The 19,910-nt window shown below is 45.7% G+C and overlaps 1 protein-coding gene and 1 gene segment (V, D, J or C); both read right to left on the reverse strand.

Moving 5' to 3' along the window:
- Nucleotides 1-862: 862 nt before the first annotated feature.
- Nucleotides 863-4,938, reverse strand: LOC114840943. The segment is given in 5 exon segments: nucleotides 863-870; nucleotides 1,633-1,941; nucleotides 2,269-2,335; nucleotides 2,484-2,587; nucleotides 4,845-4,938. Coding segments are annotated over 5 exon segments (582 nt in total).
- Nucleotides 3,782-19,910, reverse strand: part of paplna (papilin a, proteoglycan-like sulfated glycoprotein) — a 29,866-nt gene continuing 13,737 nt past the window's right edge. The window contains exons 12-30 of one of the 2 annotated variants that reach the window (XM_010879395.4): nucleotides 19,487-19,552; nucleotides 16,243-16,447; nucleotides 15,774-15,950; nucleotides 15,128-15,278; nucleotides 14,409-14,489; nucleotides 13,177-13,366; nucleotides 12,816-12,923; nucleotides 12,144-12,227; nucleotides 11,898-11,982; nucleotides 11,242-11,368; nucleotides 10,199-10,574; nucleotides 8,063-8,224; nucleotides 7,842-7,969; nucleotides 7,596-7,689; nucleotides 7,255-7,401; nucleotides 6,761-6,888; nucleotides 6,487-6,595; nucleotides 5,955-6,130; nucleotides 3,782-5,125 (exon numbers count right to left, since the gene is read on the reverse strand). In XM_010879395.4, the coding sequence (XP_010877697.2) occupies nucleotides 4,953-5,125; nucleotides 5,955-6,130; nucleotides 6,487-6,595; nucleotides 6,761-6,888; nucleotides 7,255-7,401; nucleotides 7,596-7,689; nucleotides 7,842-7,969; nucleotides 8,063-8,224; nucleotides 10,199-10,574; nucleotides 11,242-11,368; nucleotides 11,898-11,982; nucleotides 12,144-12,227; nucleotides 12,816-12,923; nucleotides 13,177-13,366; nucleotides 14,409-14,489; nucleotides 15,128-15,278; nucleotides 15,774-15,950; nucleotides 16,243-16,447; nucleotides 19,487-19,552 (2,767 nt within the window). In that variant the 3' untranslated portion in view covers nucleotides 3,782-4,952. The remainder of the gene's footprint in view (nucleotides 5,126-5,954; nucleotides 6,131-6,486; nucleotides 6,596-6,760; nucleotides 6,889-7,254; nucleotides 7,402-7,595; nucleotides 7,690-7,841; nucleotides 7,970-8,062; nucleotides 8,225-10,198; nucleotides 10,575-11,241; nucleotides 11,369-11,897; nucleotides 11,983-12,143; nucleotides 12,228-12,815; nucleotides 12,924-13,176; nucleotides 13,367-14,408; nucleotides 14,490-15,127; nucleotides 15,279-15,773; nucleotides 15,951-16,242; nucleotides 16,448-19,486; nucleotides 19,553-19,910) is intronic. The other variant, XM_010879397.4, reaches the window with a different exon arrangement.

Consider the following 19,910-nt stretch of genomic DNA (forward strand, 5'->3'; position numbering starts at 1 on the left):
TTTACCACAAAGAGCCATTATCAGAAATCAATGCACTTACTCCCAGGCTATTTCCACACGCCATGACATGCATTTCTCTATGATTTGTAAGATAAAGTGAAAAGAAACGCATCACAGTGTAACAAACAAAATATCAACTGACTCAAAGCTCTGACAACTCTAGAGATCTTTAAATTGATGTCACATTATTTCCAGAACATGAAGGAGGATGTTTAGTGCAGGTGTTTTCATTCTGATCTGTCTCTTCCACTCCTAACCACAAACCTGTTTCTGCAAAACCCACCACTTCCTGTTTCCTGCCTACACAGACAGGAAGTTTCCATGATGCTCTGCAGGCTGCAATGTCTCATGGTCACATGACCTACCTAAGTGTTGTTTATCGGGGTCACCTCTTTATTCCTACTCTGCGCCAATTATGTTTTATATGTAGGCTACATTTAACAACAGTTTTTTTGTCAGTCTGAAATCATGAACACATTTTCCCTGCAGTTTTGTATGGCTGTATACACTTTTTGAATGTTTCAAAATTGATTAATAGATTTACAGTCTTAGGGGGTAATCAGCAGAGCAGCAATGAAGTGGTTAATACATGACAAAGTTGTACCTCGTACCAGGAAGTCAATTCTCCCTCCATGTGTTAGTGGAGGATGGGGTTAGTGTGTGTTAGTGGTCACAGTGAAACTGAACCTGTCAGCCTTGCAGCTCAGTGGGGGTGAAGTGAGAGGAGCAGAGAAAGCCGAGAAGAGGATGTGGTGTCAGACAAAACTCTGAACGCTGAAGAACAGGCAGGATGCTAAGAAACAGCACCCTTACATTTTGCTAGAACACAAAGCACAGCTGCACAGTTGGCAATCTCCTCTCCTCAGGTCTCTGCAAAAACAGCCGTTTGTCACAGAGGGTTTGACACTGGAGGTCAACTGTCAAAACATGTCCCAGAAAGCTACTGTCTAAAACATTGTATATAATGTAACCATCACATACACAGCTGTTTCTGTTAAATTTGGTCAAAAAAATTACGAAGTAATTTCTAATTTAACAATGGATTAATTGCAGGAATTAATTTAACAATTCATTCCTGCAATTTCCATATTTTACCATGCACTGGGAAAGGATTTCTCATAGTATTTCTTTTGTTTCTGTTTGTTTTCTGTTACATGTCACTTTTGTACAACGTCTTTGGGACCTGACTATATAAATATAATGTATTATTATTATTATTATTAAGGATAGGGTTAAGGTTAGTTAAGTAGTGAGGTAGGGTTGGTAAACTAGTGAGGTAGGGTAAGTAAACTAGTGAGGTAGGGTTTTTAAAGTAATGAGGTAGGGTTAGTAGAATAGTGAGGTAGGGTTAGTAAAGTAATGAGTTAGGGTTGGTAAAGTAGTGAGGTAGGGTTAGTAAAGTAGTGAGGTAGGGTTGGTAAAGTAGTGAGGTAGGGTTAGTAAACTAGTGAGTTAGGGTTGGTAAAGTAGTGAGGTAGGGTTGGTAAAGTAGTGAGGTAGGGTTAGTAAACTAGTGAGGTAGGGTTGGTAAATTAGTGAGGTAGGGTTAGTAAACCAATGAGGTAGGGTTGGTAAAGTAATGAGGTAGGGTTAGGAAAGTTTTTGTACAGTGCCCTGTCTGACTTGTCTTACTGTGGATGCTGGCAGCACAGTACCAGACAACCCAGACAGCGGACCGCTCCTCCAGAGCCACTCCATCTGACTCCAGGATAATCTCTAAAGCATTTGGTCTACTAGCTCTGAACCCATCTACACTGGCTGGGTCCATATTCCCTTCTACCAAGGAGCTGAACACAACCCTAAACCCGCCTTCAGGAGTCCAGCGGTACCAGTACAGATTTGGGTTGCTGTGTATGGTTGTATTGCAGGTAATTTTAACAGGGGAGCCAGGATGAAGAACCAGGCTCAGGGGGGTCTGGATGATAGACGTGGTCTCAAGGCCTGAGATAGAAGAGGGGGAGAAAAAGAGAGACAGAGAGGGGGAGAAGGAGAACTTTGGAAGATCAGAAAGATCCGACAGAACAAAAGAAACACTTGATGATCATCACTCTAGGTATAGTTCATCCCTGACACCTGCCCTATTCTGGATCATGTGGATGAACTAGTGAACTCCTGATTCTGATTCTGCCTTAATGGTCAACCGTCGTTATGTCTCCTAACCAATCGTCGCTATGTCTCCTAAACAACCATCGCTATGTCTCCTAACCAAGCGTCGCTATGTCTCCTAACCAAGCGTCGCCATGTCTCCTAACCAAGGGTTACACTTACACTTCCACTGAAGCGCCATGAGGAAGAGGAGACGGGACGACTGCATGTCTGGCTCCAGACCAAATGACTTGAGTGTCACCACAGGTGTTATAACAATTTAAAGCCTCACCGACGTGAAAGAGATCAGGTCGCAGATCCTGTCTCAGGTTTGGCCTGACATCTAGTGGTTATGAGTGGTACTGCCTATTATATCTAGAGTCACAGCTTCGTATAACCTGGGACACGTCTCCAGACGTCTGTGGGCTGCGCTTCCTTTGGAGAATCTGGAACTCCGCTTCTAGCCTATGGCCCAGTGTCAAAGCGACCAACACGCAATGCCCTTTTGAAGATTTGAGAGGATTAGACAGATGTAGGCAATAAGGTAACAGCTCCACCTAGCTGTCTGAAAGGTTAGGTGCAAGACTGACCATATTCCTTGCCATTCAAATACTCTCAGGTTCCTACAATCACACAGGGCGTAGAGCCAGGAGTCTTCAACTCTTACCCTACAGCAGGTCCCTACAGCAGGTCCAGGGCCTGCTGGTTTTCTGTTGTACTCTCATAATTAATGGCACCCATCAGGTGTTGCGATTAGAGGGTTGCAATGAAAAAATGGAGTGGAACTGGATTTGAGGCCCACAGTGGAGTTTAAAGGAGTGTAGAGTTTAGGGTGTGGGGCGTAGGGTTTAGGTGTTAGTGACTAGATTGGATTCAGCCTACAATGTATTAGATTCAGTCGCCGTGTCTATGGATACTTTCTATATAGATTTGACTCTGCTTTGTAGATTCTGAGTTTCTGATTATACTCAGGGAACCGAAGCAGCCTTGAAAAGTGTTAAATAGATTCTGTCTTTGTTTCGGTAAAGTATATTATGTCTTTGTGTCTGTAGATTGTGTCTGTTTCTATACATTATATGTCTGTCTGTAGACTGTGTCAAGAATGTATCTGTTGATGTCTCAGTGTTTTGGATTATGTCTTTAGATTTGGTCTTTGTTTCTACAGATTATGTCTCTGTATCTATAGGTTATGGCTCTGTAGATTATGTCTCAATGTCTGTAGATTATGGATCTGTAGGTTATGTCTGTGTCTATAGATTATGTCTCTGTATCTATAGGTTATGGCTCTGTAGATTATGTCTCAATGTCTGTAGATTATGGATATGTAGGTTATGTCTGTGTCTATAGATTATGTCTCTGTATCTAAAGGTTATGGCTCTGTAGATTATGTCTCAATGTCTGTAGATTATGGATATGTAGGTTATGTCTGTGTCTATAGATTATGTCTCAATGTCTGTAGATTATGGATTTGTAGGTTATGTCTGTGTCTATAGATTATGTCTCTGTATCTATAGGTTATGGCTCTGTAGATTATGTCTCAATGTCTGTAGATTATGGCTCTTTAGATTGTCTCGGTGTCTGTAGATTATGGATCTGTAGGTTATGTCTGTGTCTATAGATCGTCTCTGTAGGTTATGCCTCTGTGTCTGTAGAATGTTACTGTTTGAAAAATTTCAGGTAGACTCAGACAAAACAATGAATCAAAATATATTTTATTAATCAAAATATATTTTATTATTTATCAGAATAATTACAAACAGTAGAATAAAAGATCAGAAAGAATTGTGTAGTTTCAACAGAGTTGTTGTAAGGAAGAGCAGTAACATAGTTTAAGATTACAGTAAAAACAGTACTGTAAAAATATTGTAAACAGGTTGGAAACAGGAGATGTTTGTGTGGATCCCCAGATGATCTTCCTGGCATTCAGAAACACTGAAACGTGTATAGACTGGAACAGTCGCACACGTTTAAAATACAAGAAAACACAGAAACACAACTAAAACCAATGTGTGTAGAATGTTGAGGTCAATTTGCTAATCCTGAATAGATTAAATAAATTACTCATTTAGCTCACAGACTCCAAGTCAAGAAAGATTCCCGACTTACCAGATGTATCTGTGTGTTACTCTGTGAAAGGTAAATGGGGGCAACACAGGAAATAAGTGATATACAGTCCTCAGACCAAATAGTCCCTCCTAGCCAAGAAACTATCAAACCCGGTTGTAAGATTTCTGAAATCAGAATAGAATGTGCAGGAAACCCAGAATCTTCCTCACTGGGTTTCTGGAAAATCTGTGAATTTCCTACTGGAATTACGTGAAAATATCCTAATGACAGAGGTGGTTCTTAAACTTGAGTATATACATATACGAGCAGAAGCAAAGATTTTACAGCATATTTGATTCCCTGAACAAAAACATGTTCTTTCTAGATCATAAACCTCTATCAGGACAGATTCAACTACACGTCCCTTTCTGATTTTTGCCGTGATACATTTTAACATGATGACAGTCCCTTTCAGGACGGAGTCTCACCATAGATACAGAAGACTGGCTTCTGTATGTAATTCAGTTTGACAGTTTAAAACCCAGTTTCCCAGACTAATTAAGGCCAGTCCTTTAGATATTTAGCTACAAGCACTTCGAACATTACACAGCACTGGGCTTAATCTGAGTCTGGGAAACTGGGTTTTAAACTTTGGGTCTGGGAAAGGGTGGTTCTGAACATCCAGGGATGGAGGCCCTAACCTGAGTCTTTACCTGCCCACAGTCTGGCCCCGCTGGTGGAGAAAGCAGCTATTGCGCCCCCACCCCCCTGGACCTCACGGCCCGCCCGCAGGCCCCTCTGGCCCATGACTGTGTTCAGCCTCACCCTGCCTGGGTGTAACGGCCCTCTTCCTGGGCATGCCTGGCACAACTGGCACAGCAGAAACTGGAGTAGTACTGACTGCTACACAGCCGGGCATAGACTATCAGCTCACAGTTGGCCAACTCTGGTTGGTCCACACATTCTGCTGGCACTCCTATGCCTGCATTCAGCACTAGAATGAGAGAAATGGGGGAGTGGGGGGGGCAGAGAAAGGAGAGAGGGGGAGATAGACAGAGTGCGGGGAGAAAGGGAGGGGGAGGAGACAAAGGGAGAGAGGCGAAAGAGAGGAGACAGAAACAAGGCCAGTTACATATGTTGGACTGATGAATGTACTGACATTTCGTGTTTGTGGGTAATAACATCTACGCACATTAATGTTTGTGCGTAGATGTTTACTGACTGATGAATGTTGTTTAATGAATAATGTTTGTGGGTAGATGTTTACTGACTGATGAATGTTGTTTAATGAATAATGTTTGTGGGTAGATGTTTACTGACTGATGAATGTTGTTCAATGAATAATGTTTGTGGGTAGATGTTTACTGAATGATGAATGTTGTTTAATTAATAATGTTTGTGGGTAGATGTTTACTGACTGATGAATGTTGTTTAATGAATAATGTTTGTGGGTAGATGTTTACTGACTGATGAATGTTGTTTAATGAATAATGTTTGTGGGTAGATGTTTACTGACTGATGAATGTTGTTCAATGAATAAGGTTTGTGGGTAGATGTTTACTGACTGATGAATGTTGTTTAATGAATAATGTTTGTGGGTAGATGTTTACTGACTGATGAATGTTGTTCAATGAATAATGTTTGTGGGTAGATGTTTACTGACGGATGAATGTTGTTTAATGAATAATGTTTGTGGGTAGATGTTTACTGACTGATGAATGTTGTTCAATTAATAATGTTTGTGGGTAGATGTTTACTGACGGATGAATGTTGTTTAATGAATAATGTTTGTGGGTAGATGTTCATTGACTGATGCTCGTTACCTTGCTGTGAGGGCTTGCTGACACGTACTTCCGCGGTGGCGCTGACAGAGTAGGTTCCACTGTAGGCATTACAGGTGTACGAACCCTCGTCGGCCGGCTGCACGTCGTTCAGGATCAGACTACCATCTGAGGACAGCTGGACATGTCCGCTGTCTGGACGCACTGGAACACCATTCCTATGGGATGGAGAAGCAGAGGGATCAAAGCCTGACATTAAATAGATCAAGTAAAAGACCACTGATTTCTGCAGTTTTTATTGGGATATCCGCAGTGCCTGTTCTGATATCCGCAGTGTGTATTGTGATATCCGCAGTGCGTTTGTGATATCTGCAGTGCGCATTGTGATATCTGCAGTGCCTATTGTGATATCCGCATTAGGTTTTGTGATAGCTGTAGTGCCTATTGTGATATCTGCAGTGCCTACTGTGATATCTGCAGTGCCTATTGTGATATCTGCAGTGCCTATTGTGATATCTCCAGGATGGATTAGGGAGAGGCTCCAAAGCAGAACCATCACAGCTCCATGTCCCACCTGGACCAGCCCACGTTGAAGTTGTCCCCAGAAACCACACAGGGAAGCACGGCAGTGCTGCCCTGAGACACCTGGATGTTGTTAGGGGCTGTGGTGATCCTGAGGTCACCTGTGAAATAGAACATTTTTATAAACTCATTGATCAATTAATTATTAATTAATAAAAATTTTAAAAAGTACATTATTTGCACACATGAGCTGAGAGGAAGATAGGAGACTCAATGAGACAGGCGTGTCAGATGGGTTCATTTGGGAGGTGTGTTGAATAGATCACCTTGCACTTTGAGCATCAACTGTCTCTCCTCCCGCTGTTGATTGGTGGAGCCAGAACAGGTGTAGACTCCTGAGTCAGCTGACGTCAGCTGCTTAATCACTAGAGTGCCATCTGAAAGCTGCATATGTCTGCATAGCAACAGCCAATCACAATGACACGTGGAATGACAACAAAAAAATCACGGTTACACAAGCGACAGTGCTGATTGGGTATGAATGTAGATATAACTTAGCCAAACATTACAGTAACAGAATGATTTATCTGCCCTTTTGTCTTTGCCACATTCAAACAGGTGAATGGTAAGTCACGGTTTGCCGTTATGCTCTCAAAATGGGCCTTTGTCAGGACCGGCATAAATGGCCAGCGAAAATGCCAGTTATTTTTTTTTAAATGACAAAAATTTACATAAATGAGCATCTGGAATAACCCGGGAAAACAGACGTACATTCGGCAAGTTTCAGAATGGAACCACAGCCAGTGAGCGACCATGCTACCTGAGAGAGGAGAGTGGCTTTCCTCCTCTGGTCCAGTGGATGGAGACGGAGGAGAGGGCGGAGGAAGGGACGATCCTGCAGGGGAGTCTGACCGTCTGTCCTGCCTTCCCCTCCACCGACGATGACCCTGACCACTCAATACTGAACCTGACCCACACACACACAGACCGAGACATGACTGGTGGACTGATGTGTGTTTGACTGTTTGTCTGTGTTTATGTGTGTGTATATGCGTGTGTGTATATGCGTGTGTGTGTATATGTCTGTGTGTGTATATGTGTGTGTGTGTGTGTGTGTGTGTGTATATGCGTGTGTGTGTGTAAATGTGTGTGTCTTCCTACTTGGATGAGGGCGGGCGCCGAGGTACAGATGGCAGTTCTGTCCCTGATGGAAGTTCTGTCCCGGTTTTGTCCACTCCACCCTGGTGAACATTCCCTGAGGTGCCCAGGAATCATTGTGCTTAGGGTTAGGGTTATACACACACACACACACACACACACACTAGGCTTGGCTTGAGGACCAACTAGGCTTGAGGACCCCAACAAGCATTGAAAAAACTATTTACATTGCCACAGCTGAGTTGTTACCTGAGACACCCAGGTAAATGTATCGGTGATCTCTCTCACGGTCGCGTGTTGCCACGCACAGCAACCAACCAGAGTCTGCCGTAGTCAGAGGGCCCACCAACAGGGAACCATTGGGCTGCTGCTGATGCCTGGGGGAAACATTTGACAGTTGCGCAGTTATAACATGCATTATACAGCAGGGTCTGTGAGGGGAGTGTGCAGGTGTCGCGCGCTGCACTAACCTGGAGGTAGTCAGAGGGACGCCATCCCTCCTCCACTCCACCAGGACCGTGGAGGATGGAGGTGGGGAGACTCTGCAGGGCAACACCACGGTCTGACCCACCAGGGCCTCCACGACGGACGGGTCAGAGTGGTCAATCTTTACCCCCACGGGTTCGGTCAGGCTGGTGGAGGGGTGGGGGGGGGTTGAGATGGGGGAGGAGAGAGATGGACGCATAGGGACAGGAAGAGCGAGGGAGAGAGAAGGAAAGTGGGGGGAAAATACGAAAGGAAAGAGAGATGAAAAATAAAGGAAAACGGTAAAGAAAGAAAGAAAGAAAGAAAGAAAGGAGAGAAGGAAGAGTTGGAGGGGAAGAAAGAAAGAAAGAAAGAAAGGAGAGAAGGAAGAGTTGGCGGGGAAGAAAAGACAGATAAAAGTCACTTTATGCTTGATACTTCTGGCAACAGTAGGTCCCGTACTTTGCCACCAAAGCTAAGCATAAAGTTTAGCCTGCTTCAGCCTGGCTTGTGTCATAACGTCTTGCCTGGTTTAGCTTGGCTTGAGGCAGAGAGCTTAGAGACATAACAGAAATAGAATTACTAGAAAGGGGTAAGCACCTCAAACCGTGGTAGTTTGATATTCTATGTGAGACAGAGAGGTTTGAGAGAAGGCCCACATAACTGGAACACCAGAACGACAAAGGGTGACGGGTTCTACAGACCCAATGTCTTCAAGTGGTCATCGTGCTGATGCAGGAAATGAAGTTGATGTTTTAAGGCTTTTGAAGTATGTTATAACAGTTTCCAAGGACAACATAGATTTTCCCAAATTAAAAATGAAAAAAGGTATCATCTACATAACAAGTGACATTATTTTCCTTCTGTGGGAAACTGGCAGAATCTGTTGTAGCATCTTGTCTACAGATTAGTTGTGACCATTGGGATAATGTAATTAAAGGAGCTTGTGCAATACAGTAATCTGTGTTGGAATTTTTTTTTAAATCAAATGTGAATCTAACAGTTTGTTTGGATGACTGAGGCGCCCCAAGCCCAGGACAAGATGCCAATCAACCAATGATTCTGCTGATGAATGTGCTAATTATCCAAAATGGGGAAAAGAGGACAAGCAGGACATAAACATAAAGAGTGATGGGCAGACGGACAAATGTAAAAATGCTATTGGATGATGGAGGAGCTCAGCTTAGCATCCTGCAAATGTGAAAAACGACACAAAGATCACCCTGCGTGTATTAAAGATGAAAGAAGAGCTATAGCAACTAGACAGGTGGAAGGACATTTGGAGTCATAGACTTTATTAGTTTGATTGAAAGACATCACATTAGTTTGACTGGATGACATCTTAGATGACAGGAAACCCATAGACACAATGGCAACGCACAAGAGAGGTAGCACTAAGACAACAGTATCATCTATCTACAAGCAACACACAAGAGAGGTAGCAATAAGACAACACTATCATCTATCTACAAGCAACGCACAAGAGGTGGAGACTAGAAGAACACAATAACACAGAGAAAGTTTCAGAGTCCCAGAGGAAGCACAGTCCATCATGGAGAAGTAAAGAACGTCCGGGACAGGTCCAAATAAAAGCTCTTAGAAGGAAGCCAGTCGATATACCTGCGCAAGCGTGTGTGTGGCGTGTGTGGTGTGTGATGTTGGTGGTGTGTGCGCGTTGTTTATGTGTGCGTGTGTGGTGAGTTTAGGTGTGATGTGTGTGGTATGTTTGTGTGTATGGTGTGTGTGGTGTGTCATGTTTTATGGTTTGTGTGCATGGTGTGTGTGATGTGTGTGTGTTTGGTGTGTTTGTGTGTATGGTGTGTGTGTGTGTGTGTATGTGTGTGTTCGGTGTGTTTGTGTGTATGGTGTGTGTGTGTGATATATGTGTGTTCAGTGTGTTTGTGTATATGGTGTGTGTGTGTGTGCGGTCTGTGTGGTGTTTGTGTGTAATGTGCGGTGTGTGTGTGAGTCTGTCTCTGCTGTGGCGTGTTATTATGCTCCTCTGTTGTTCTCCTCTCAGGATCCTTGAGGGGAGAAGCAGTGCGACCCAGCGGCAGTGGGGCGGGGCATCAGGGGTGGGTGTGGCTCCCCCTTAGCGGTGGGGCGTGGCCGGGTGGCCCGTTCGGACCTCGGCATCTTACCTCGACGCAGGGTGGGTGTTCTGCAGGGCGTTGGATGAGGGGCGGCGGGGGCGGACGTGGACCCTGGCCCGGTGGGCGTGGCTGGCGGCACTGGTCCCCTGGCGCCCCCCGGTGGCGCCCCCTGAGCCACCGCGCGGCACCGTGAAAACTCTACTCAGGTCGTGACCTGGCTGGTGGACGTGACTTGTCTGGCTAACCAGGGCATCCGGGCACGTCCGCTGGCACTCGGCCAGCGTCAGGAAGTTATTAGCGTTGCCATGGCAGCCGCCATACCAGAAGTGGGAGCATTTGGAGGCGACGATGTCATAGAAGTAGCGGCCCGTCCAAACACTGCAGGAACCTGCGGCCTTGGGCAGAGAGCAGGTGGTTCTGGGAACTACGGAGGGAATAGACAGCATTATTTTCATATTCTGTCATATCATTTTCTACATTTTAATGACACAATCAGTTAATATTAATGCAATTAAGGCTAGTCCTGGTTAAGTGTCAAATACCATATCCCAGAATATTCACCGTCTGTACTGATTGCTTCTTTGATATTCACCAATGTGATTATTGCAGCTGCATTTTAAATAAATACCTGAAGTAGGAGATAATTTTCTCATTTCATCCATCACAGTGTTTTACAGGGTAGCTTACTCACCTAGAACAGCTGAGCAGCGTGTTCTCGTTACTCAAGTGAAAATCACACGAGATTGGCTTTAACTTATCAGTTAGTTAAGCGTCTGAATTATGAAAAGGCTTCATAGCGTTACAGCGGTAACTCTTTGCTGTGTTTAATAAGTAAACAAAATATTCTTTTTGTACCTTTTCATTTTATCTGATAAAATTAACTAACGTTAATACAAAATCGTTAGTTGTAATGCAAATCTTTTTAGCATTCGGAGAAGACACGTTCAGACTGCTTATTTTTCAAGTTTTTTCACAGTTTATCGTATCATTCCGGGATGGAAAGAGGGAACGGTAAGAAAGTCTGGATAGCGGCCAACCCTAATTAGGGCAGTCACTCAACCCCCCTGTCTGGTTGCCCCTCCCTCCCTCACCGCTGTGGGGCGGGGCCGGACAACCCTCTCCGTTTGGACCTATGGCGGCAGACACACGGTCAAAGCAACAGCCATAGGTGGTCAGGCGACACTCTACACTGTTCTCTGCTGGAAGGACAGGAGCAGCCTGGGGTGAGGAGATATGGAGGGAGAGAAGGAGAAAAGGAGGGCAGGGGTGAAACAGGGATAGAGAGGAGAAAAGAAAAAACAAAGAAAATGGAGCTAATTAATTCTTCTTTCAGGGGAAGACAAACTGGCTACCAAAAGAAGAAGTGCACTTCACATTAGAGACACACATTTTACCTCAGATCACACAGACCCACAAAACACTGATAAACTCCTTATGTAAGGCAACATTTATTTCATATTGTGAATCATTGCCATGAGAAAGAGGCAACCGGTGGGGCAGAAACATAAAGACACATGACCTAGGGTGGTGACCCAGATTTGGTGACCTAGAGTGGTGACCCAGATTTGGTGACCTAGGGTGGTGACCCAGATTTGGTTACCTAGGGTGGTGACCCAGGGTTGGTGGAGGGGAGGATAAAGGTGGACAATGGAGACTGTGGGTGGAGGATGGAGGATGAAGGATAAAGGTGGAGGACAGGTGACAAGGCTGGATGATAAGGGTGCAGGATGTACTGGGAATTACTTACCGTAGGAGCCAGGGGGACATATTCCAAACAACCCTCCCTGTTGAGCCCCTGAGCTGCAGTTACACCATCGTTGCAACAGCCATACCTGATGGACAGACAGACCGAGAGAGACAGGGATGAAGGATTGGTTAAGAGCCGATGGCTACAACAACTGACGACCAATATATTCACAGCTATAAAAATTATACTGACATGGAACCAACGCTTCCCTCTGTGTTTCAGCCTGTAATGAAAAGTGACCAGTACCTGGTGTTGACACAGCCATACTCCTGACAGCCCTCCCTGTTGGGCCCCAGAGAGGCAGTCACGCCATCCCTGCAGCAACCGTAACTAGGGGGAACAGGAAATACAACTAACTAACACAGTAACAGGTCCTCCCTCAGTAAACTGTCTATATGAAGTGTTACGGGACCTCCCACTGTAAACTGTCTATATGAGGTGTTACATTTCCTACCTCAGTAATGTGTCTATATCAAGTGCTACGGGACCACCCTCAGTAAACTGTCTATAAGAAGTGTTATAGGTCCTCCCTCAGTAAACTGTCTATATGAAGTGTTACGGGACCTCCCACTGTAAACTGTCTATATGAAGTGTTATAGGTCCTCCCTCAGTAAACTGTCTATATGAAGTGTTACGGGACCTCCCACTGTAAACTGTCTATATGAGGTGTTACATTTCCTAACTCAGTAATCTGTCTATATCAAGTGTTACGGGACCTCCCTCAGTAAACTGTCTATATGAAGTGTTACGGGACCTCCCTCAGTAAACTGTCTATATGAAGTGTTATAGGTCCTCCCTCAGTAAACTGTCTATATGAAGTGTTATAGGTCCTCCCTCAGTAAACTGTCTATATGAAGTGTTATAGGTCCTTCCTCAGTAAACTGTCTATATGAAGTGTTACAGGACCTCCCACAGTACCTGGTCTGTCTGCAGGAAGGCTGGGCAGGACGCGGAGCCACGTAGCCCTGGCAGCCCTCCATGTTGGGACCCAGGGATGCAGTCACACCATCCCTGCAGCACCCATACCTGACAGACATACAGACAGACAGACATGTACACAGACAGACAGGCAGACACACACACACACACACACAGACAGACCAACCGACAGACAGACACAGTTAGAGAACGGAATAAAACTCGAACCCCTGAGACCCAAACAGAGCCCACCCCGCCCCACAGCCTTCTGATGATGAGGGGTTAAGTGTGCCAGGACGGTGCCACTGCAGAACTAAGCGACGGAGGTCCAGGCGGGCGTTTGTGTGTTCACGTGGTCTACCTGGCGGTGGCGCAGAAGGACTCAGGGCGCCGAGGGTCCGCCGGGCAGCCCACACCCCCTGGCCCCCGAGATGCCGTCACCCCGTCAGGGCAGCACCCGTGGTACGACCGGCTGCAGTGCTGGTCCGGGCCCAGGCCATAAGGGTCGTGCACGGTGTTGGTCTGGGAGTCCACCCCATCCGGTCTGTGGACTGAGAGGGGCATGGAAAGGGCGTATGTGGGGGAAAACACAGACGGACGTTATTTGCGGGGCGAAGGCAAACGCCTCAGAAAGCTACAGATTCGGCATCTCTATCTGATCCTTTCTGTCTCTGAAGGATTCCAGCAGCATCAGGATGAGAGTGGACTGTCACAGTCCTGAGGGAACGGAATTACCTCTGTTTACACAGTAGCATGGCAAACACACCCTCCGGCAAACTTTGGGAAAGGGTACCATAGCAACTACTCACCTTGTCATGTGTAGTAGTTACGGCATGGTCATGCTGTAGCAACACACACTCAAAGACAAATATGAACAAAGCCAACACACATTTACACCAACGCTCTGGCGTGTCAGGACAAATGCAAGCAGGCATTAAGAGTTAAACAAACACACAGAAACACAGACACAACCACAAACTCACAAACGTACACACACACACAGATTTACACAAACACACAGTGTTTAATCCCCTGATCTCGGCCCAGCCACACTGGCAGAGACGGCCAGCAGAACGGTATAAATGAACAGGCCTAAATCAAACAGCAACACAGCAAAACAGACGACAAACACACACACACACACACACACACACACACTCAAGGCCAGCGCTCACTCACACACTCCACTGCATACTAAGTATTTCACATCACATCCAACTAAGCTGGTTACATAACTGGGACCCCCCCGAAAACATGTCCATCCGCATGGCTTAATTACACAGACTGTGCACAGGGGGAGGAAGCACGGCGACACAGTGGCAGGACGGAGAACAATACAGCCGGGATGGGTTTAGGTAGAGTTTAGGAGGAGTTACAGTGGCTTTTAGGGGTTCAGACTGAGCTTGAGCGGAGCTTGGGAGATGTTTAGCTGGGGTTCAAGATGTAAAATGTCAACAAGCACGGGAGGAATTTGATCAGTTAATGGTGAGAACGGTTCTCGCATGCCCTCCTCGCTCACTCCTCTAATCGCTCTGAACACACCAATTACAGTGGTTACAGTAGATACATGCAGAAACCTAAAAGGAAATCTACCTGAAGGGAGATCGGGGAGATAGCGAGTGTAGCCATGCTGAGAGTTCTCATGTCCTCTGGGATCCTGCATACTGGGGACCTCTACAGAAACAGGAGATCCACATATACACATTAAGATATATACATTACGGGGACCACTTTAGAAACAGGAGATCCACATACACACAATCACATATATACGTAATAGAGACCACTATACAGACAGGAAATCATCTTTTTCCTAATCCATAAAGTCTTTATTGGTGGAGTTCTGCAGAGGTGGTTGTCCTTCGGGCAGGTTCTCCCATCTCTGCAGAGACACTCAGAGTGACCGCTGAGTTCTCGGTCACCTCTCTGACCAACGCCCTTCATTCCCAGTTACATAGTTTGGCTGAACATCCAGCTCCAGGAAAAGTCTTGGTGGTTCCAAACGTCTTCTATTTCACAATGATGTGCTCCGGAGAACATAACGGGCTGTTTTCGCTGATTATTTTTGTCCTAGACTAGGCTTAATCCGTGTCTTTGAAACCAGCCCTAAATGCTTTACCAAGCATAACCTCCCTCAGATATCTGCCTCTGCATCTCGGAGCCCTCCAGGGAGCCCCTTGGACTTCATGACCTGCTTAGGCATGCCCTGTGAAGTGGGGGACCTTAAATAAACTGGTGTGTGCCTTTTCTTAACCGCGTCCCATCACTTACATTTGGGACCAGTGACGGGAGTACAACCTGAGTTCCCTCACCCTGTGATCTGTAGCAGGGCTGGGTGTTGCAAGCCTCCACCGTGGGGGGTTTGGAGACAGAGTTGCAATGTTCCACTGGGTACACGCTCCTCTCCATGTCAGAACAAAACACCTGACGCTCACGCAGACCCGACTCACAGCTCTTAGAACACTGAGGGGAGGAGAAACGGGATTAGCTGTGTGTGTGTGTGTGTGTGTGTTTTAGGTCTAACTATACTCATGGGGACCAAATGTCCCCATGAGTATAGTAAAAACAGAAAAAATAATACTAATGGGGAACTTTTGCCAGTCCCCATGAGGCAAAAGTCAATTTCCGGCTCAGGGTTTAGGTTTAGGGTCAAACTTACAATTCATTTTAGAGTTAGAATGGGGGTTTCTTTAAGGGTCCAGGCATTGTTGGTTAAGTTTAGGGTTAAGGTTAGGCATTATATCTAGGTAAAGTTTAGGCATAATGTTACTTTATTGAGGTTAGGGTTAGCGTTTGATTAGGGTTAGGTTAAGGTTGGGATTAGGGTAAGGGTTAGGTTTAGGGTTAAGATTAGGGCAAGGGAACATGCAATTTCTATTTTCTGGTCCCCCTGTGGATAGCCATACAAACGTATGTATGTATGTGTGCGTCTGTGTGTGTAATTTGTGTAGCACTCACCAGTCCCCAGTCGCCAACATGCCAGCTGACGGGCAGTGAGCACCCAGGCATAGAGCAGGTTTGGATGGCCAGTGGCCGGAGCGAGGCGACACAGGAGGTGTCTGCCAACTTGGCCGACCCAGCACCCACACACATGACCTCTCTGGTCTGTTCCCCGGTCCCACATGTCACCGAACACTGTGGAGAGTCACACAGACACACTGAACACTGTGGAGAGTCACACAGACACACTGAACACTGTGGAGAGTCACACAGACACACTGAACACTGTGGAGAGTCATACAGACACACTGAACACTGTGGAGAGTCATACAGACACACTGAACACTGTGGAGAGTCACACAGATATGCTGAACACTGTGGAGAGTCACACAGACACACTGAACACGGTGGAGAACTGGGATGTCAGGTCAACCCCTGTCCTCCTCCTGTCCTCCCCCTGTTCAGCCTGCCTGGCCTCGGTACCTACCGGGCTCCAGGCTGAGGCCCTCCAGGAGGCGCACCTCTGCATGTTGCATGTCTGCAAAGTGGGCGGGGCGGGGGTGTACGCTGCACAGACTGCATCCTCAACCACGCGGGGCCCCAACGCTTCATGGGAAACACACTGCACGCTGCGCACCTGGGAGCCCCCATCGCACGACACGGAGCACGCGTTCCATTCACCTGTCGTCCAGCTGGCAGGCATTAAGGACAGAGTTAGCGTGCAGATTTAACTAACCCCTGAGGAGGGTTCTAAATTCCAGGAACTTCCCAAACAAATTTCAGGTTTTCCAGACATTTCGGTAGGAAATCTTCTATCATCAGGAGGAAATGAGCAGGAAAACCAGAACTTTACTTGACTGGAATTTTACTGGTATTGACAAACCCTAGCCCTGAGATACGGCTTTACATAGAGTTGGCAAACTCAATACCTGCAGGACAGAGCGTCCGCTGGATTTTTCACTCCTGCCTTATACTTGATTGATCAGCTAGGGTTGTTGATTAGTGAGGAACTGCCTTCCCCTGGGTGTTTAGGTCTTAACTGGACAGATATTGCAAAGGATACAAACCAGCAGACACTCTGCTCTCCAAGTGACGTTTTTTTCCAAAACTATCCACCTGCATTACACATATCTGATAGAAAATCATTCAACCAAATACAATGAATGGAACAGGAGCCCCATACATATTAATCCTAAACTACTAGTGAAATCTCAGTAGATAGCTTTTGAAAAAACTTTCCCAGGCGATTAGTCTGACAACCCTTTCCTCTATCTACAACAGGAATGGAATGGACATCTCCAATCCTCCGGGCCACATCGGTGCCTCACATTTCCCCTTTCCCAGCCAACACAGCAGATCTGGGTGAACTAACTGCATTCTAAATGGAAGACAGTGATAGGTTGACGATTGGAGTAAGGTGTGTTAGCTGGAACTGGGGCAAAACAATGTGCCACCTGTGGACTTGAGACGTCCATCCTTGGTCTACAAGCATGTTGGAGGGTTATGTTATTCACAAATGCTATACTTGGTCAGACAGCCCTGCAGTCCATCCCAGCCTCCGGGCTCTAGCGAGCAACAGCCCCATGCACACCACAGCCCCAAAGCAGACGCAAGCAGCTAACCAGGAGAGCTACAGGTTATTTCCCATCCCTGGTCTAGACGATAACACACATACCACTAGAAGCGAGGGATGACTAAACAAATACAGACACTCCGCTATAACACAGAAACGGTTAACATAGAAACAGGTCTCCTGTAAAACAATTTACGTGAGTTAAGCGTAAGAATTTCGATCACTCCTGGAATTAAGCAGTGCATAACTAATTCACATAATCAAAGCTTGTTTGAGTTGATTATTGTGTAGTGAGCAAAAACTACAGATGTCCATCCCTTCAGGCATATGTCCCTCTTTCGGGCCCTCATATCTGCAAGTCATGTATTAATAAATAAGGCTTCAAATATTTTGGCTATTCAATGTTTTGTTTAGTGACAGACGTATTTTGACATTATAATGGGAAGTTAAGTGCTACGCAATTTTTTTATCATTTGACAGTTGCTCTAGATAATAGTGTCAGATTAATGAAAAACATTTAAAATGTTAAATATTACAGTCTCCTCTGCTCAGCGATTGGTTCACCTATATTTTTCTATCAATACCACAACTATTGCATGTGGAGACTCACCTTCATCCTTTTAAAGAAATGAGGTCACACTACACTCGACAGAGAACACACCTACCTAGGGTTGCTACCCCACTACCCAAGATACATAGCTGTCTCAGGTCTCTTAGCAACAGCATTAAAGGGAACCAAAAGTAAATACCCAAGTGGGAGTCACAAAGGGACAAAAGAGAGGAGAAAACTCCAGCTTTAATACACTGCTTCTAGACACAGCTAGCCCACTAGCTGGTGCTCAGATTAACTGATGTACAGACAAGCCTACACAAGTGTTTATGTTGCATTTCCACAATGACCAGTGCTTCAGCTAAAGCTTCAGGTTTACGTATTCATAACTAAGCTTAGGGGTACTCTTGCAGGTATTCTATCAGTCTGTGGTGGGCCAGTAACCAAAATAATCCCTTGTTCTGCCCTTGAGCAAATGGTAGTTAACCTTAATTACCACCTAGGTACCCAAATAAGCAGAAGTTGATTCTCTTTGTGAATACAGATCCAGAGTTCTACAGACCGAACAACCCCATTGTATTTATGATCTAACATATGTCCATTATGATCCATTATGCACACTACATAATGTGCATGGCCAATACATTTTTCCAAGTTATTTAGTTAATAGTGACTTGGGACACAAACATGAACCATGTAAACTGTCACAGACTGAATGACACACAGACAAAGAGACAAATAGAGACAGCAGGCTTTCTATGACATCACTAAAAACAACCAGACAGCTACCCAGCTTAGGGATCAGGGTCAGGTCAAAGGTTATTCAGAGAGGGGACCACTTTCAAGAAACTCAGCAAACACTTCCCCTCTCTCAGCGAATAAAACAGCTTCTTAAACCTGCCCAAGGACAAGTAGGAAGAGAGGATGGAGGAGACAGGATGGAGGAGACAGGATGGAGGAGACAGGATGGAGGAGAGAGGATGGGGAAGGTGGGAGAGGTGCATGATGGGGAGGAGGGCGGACTTGAACAAGGCAGGGATGAGGAGGAAGAAGGAGGAGGAAGAGAGGGTGACAGAGTTTGGATCTCTGAGCTGGATGGTTGCCCAACGCCTTGGTTCTAAAGTCCAACATTGAAGAACCGGCTTTTACACGGAACACAGACTGACACAGGACTCACAATGAACTCAAACACATGTCAGGGAGCAGTGCTGGACACGCTACACAAGCGTGCGAGATGTGTTCGCCTCAGATGTGTCCCAAATGGCACTTTATTTCCTGACTGGCTGCTATCTATTTACTGAGGACCGATGCGACGTGGTCTGTCAATGCGACTTAACAATGACGGACCAAGTCAGAAATGTTCCTACTACAACTGATCAGTGGTGGGCCCACCTTGCTATCTGAAGGTGTACGTCACTCCAGATGAGAGCACCTGTTAAAAGACTAAACGGTCAGTGTAATATGAATACTGCTCAAATGTAGTGCACTAGGTAAGGGGTAGGGTGCCATTGGGGATGCATCGTCATTTGTGAAGCTCTCCGTGTGTTTGAGGTCAAATGTCAAACGGAAGCTGTTTATGCCTGAATGTTTTCCGTTTCCCTGGGTTACCTGTACACATATGTTCTGGGGCTTTCAGAGGGCTTCCACACATGTGGCTGATACAGGAACGCCATCCTTTATGAACAGGGACAACAACATCATCACTCACTCAAGTGAGAACTGGGGTGTATTCACTGGCGCACACTGAGGCAAAAAATAAGAATTGTTTCGCAACAGAAAAGCCCCAGGCTATCTGTAGACCCAGGCTAAGACCTGGTCTCGGGGCTAGCTTATCCCGGATTCATGGAAGCATTTGTTAACCCTGCGCTAGGCTGTAACCTTTGGCGAAAGAGTCAGACATGTATCCCAAAGACCTGGTCTAAGTGCAGTGTGAAAGTTCTTCCATTTCCATACGTAGCCACACTCAATGCAACAATATTCATTAGCGCTGCATGCTGTTACGGTGACCTGCCTTGGTCGTGTCTAGAAGGGA

Source organism: Esox lucius, chromosome 15 (genome assembly GCF_011004845.1).
Source record: "Esox lucius isolate fEsoLuc1 chromosome 15, fEsoLuc1.pri, whole genome shotgun sequence".
Lineage (NCBI taxonomy): Eukaryota > Metazoa > Chordata > Actinopteri > Esociformes > Esocidae > Esox > Esox lucius.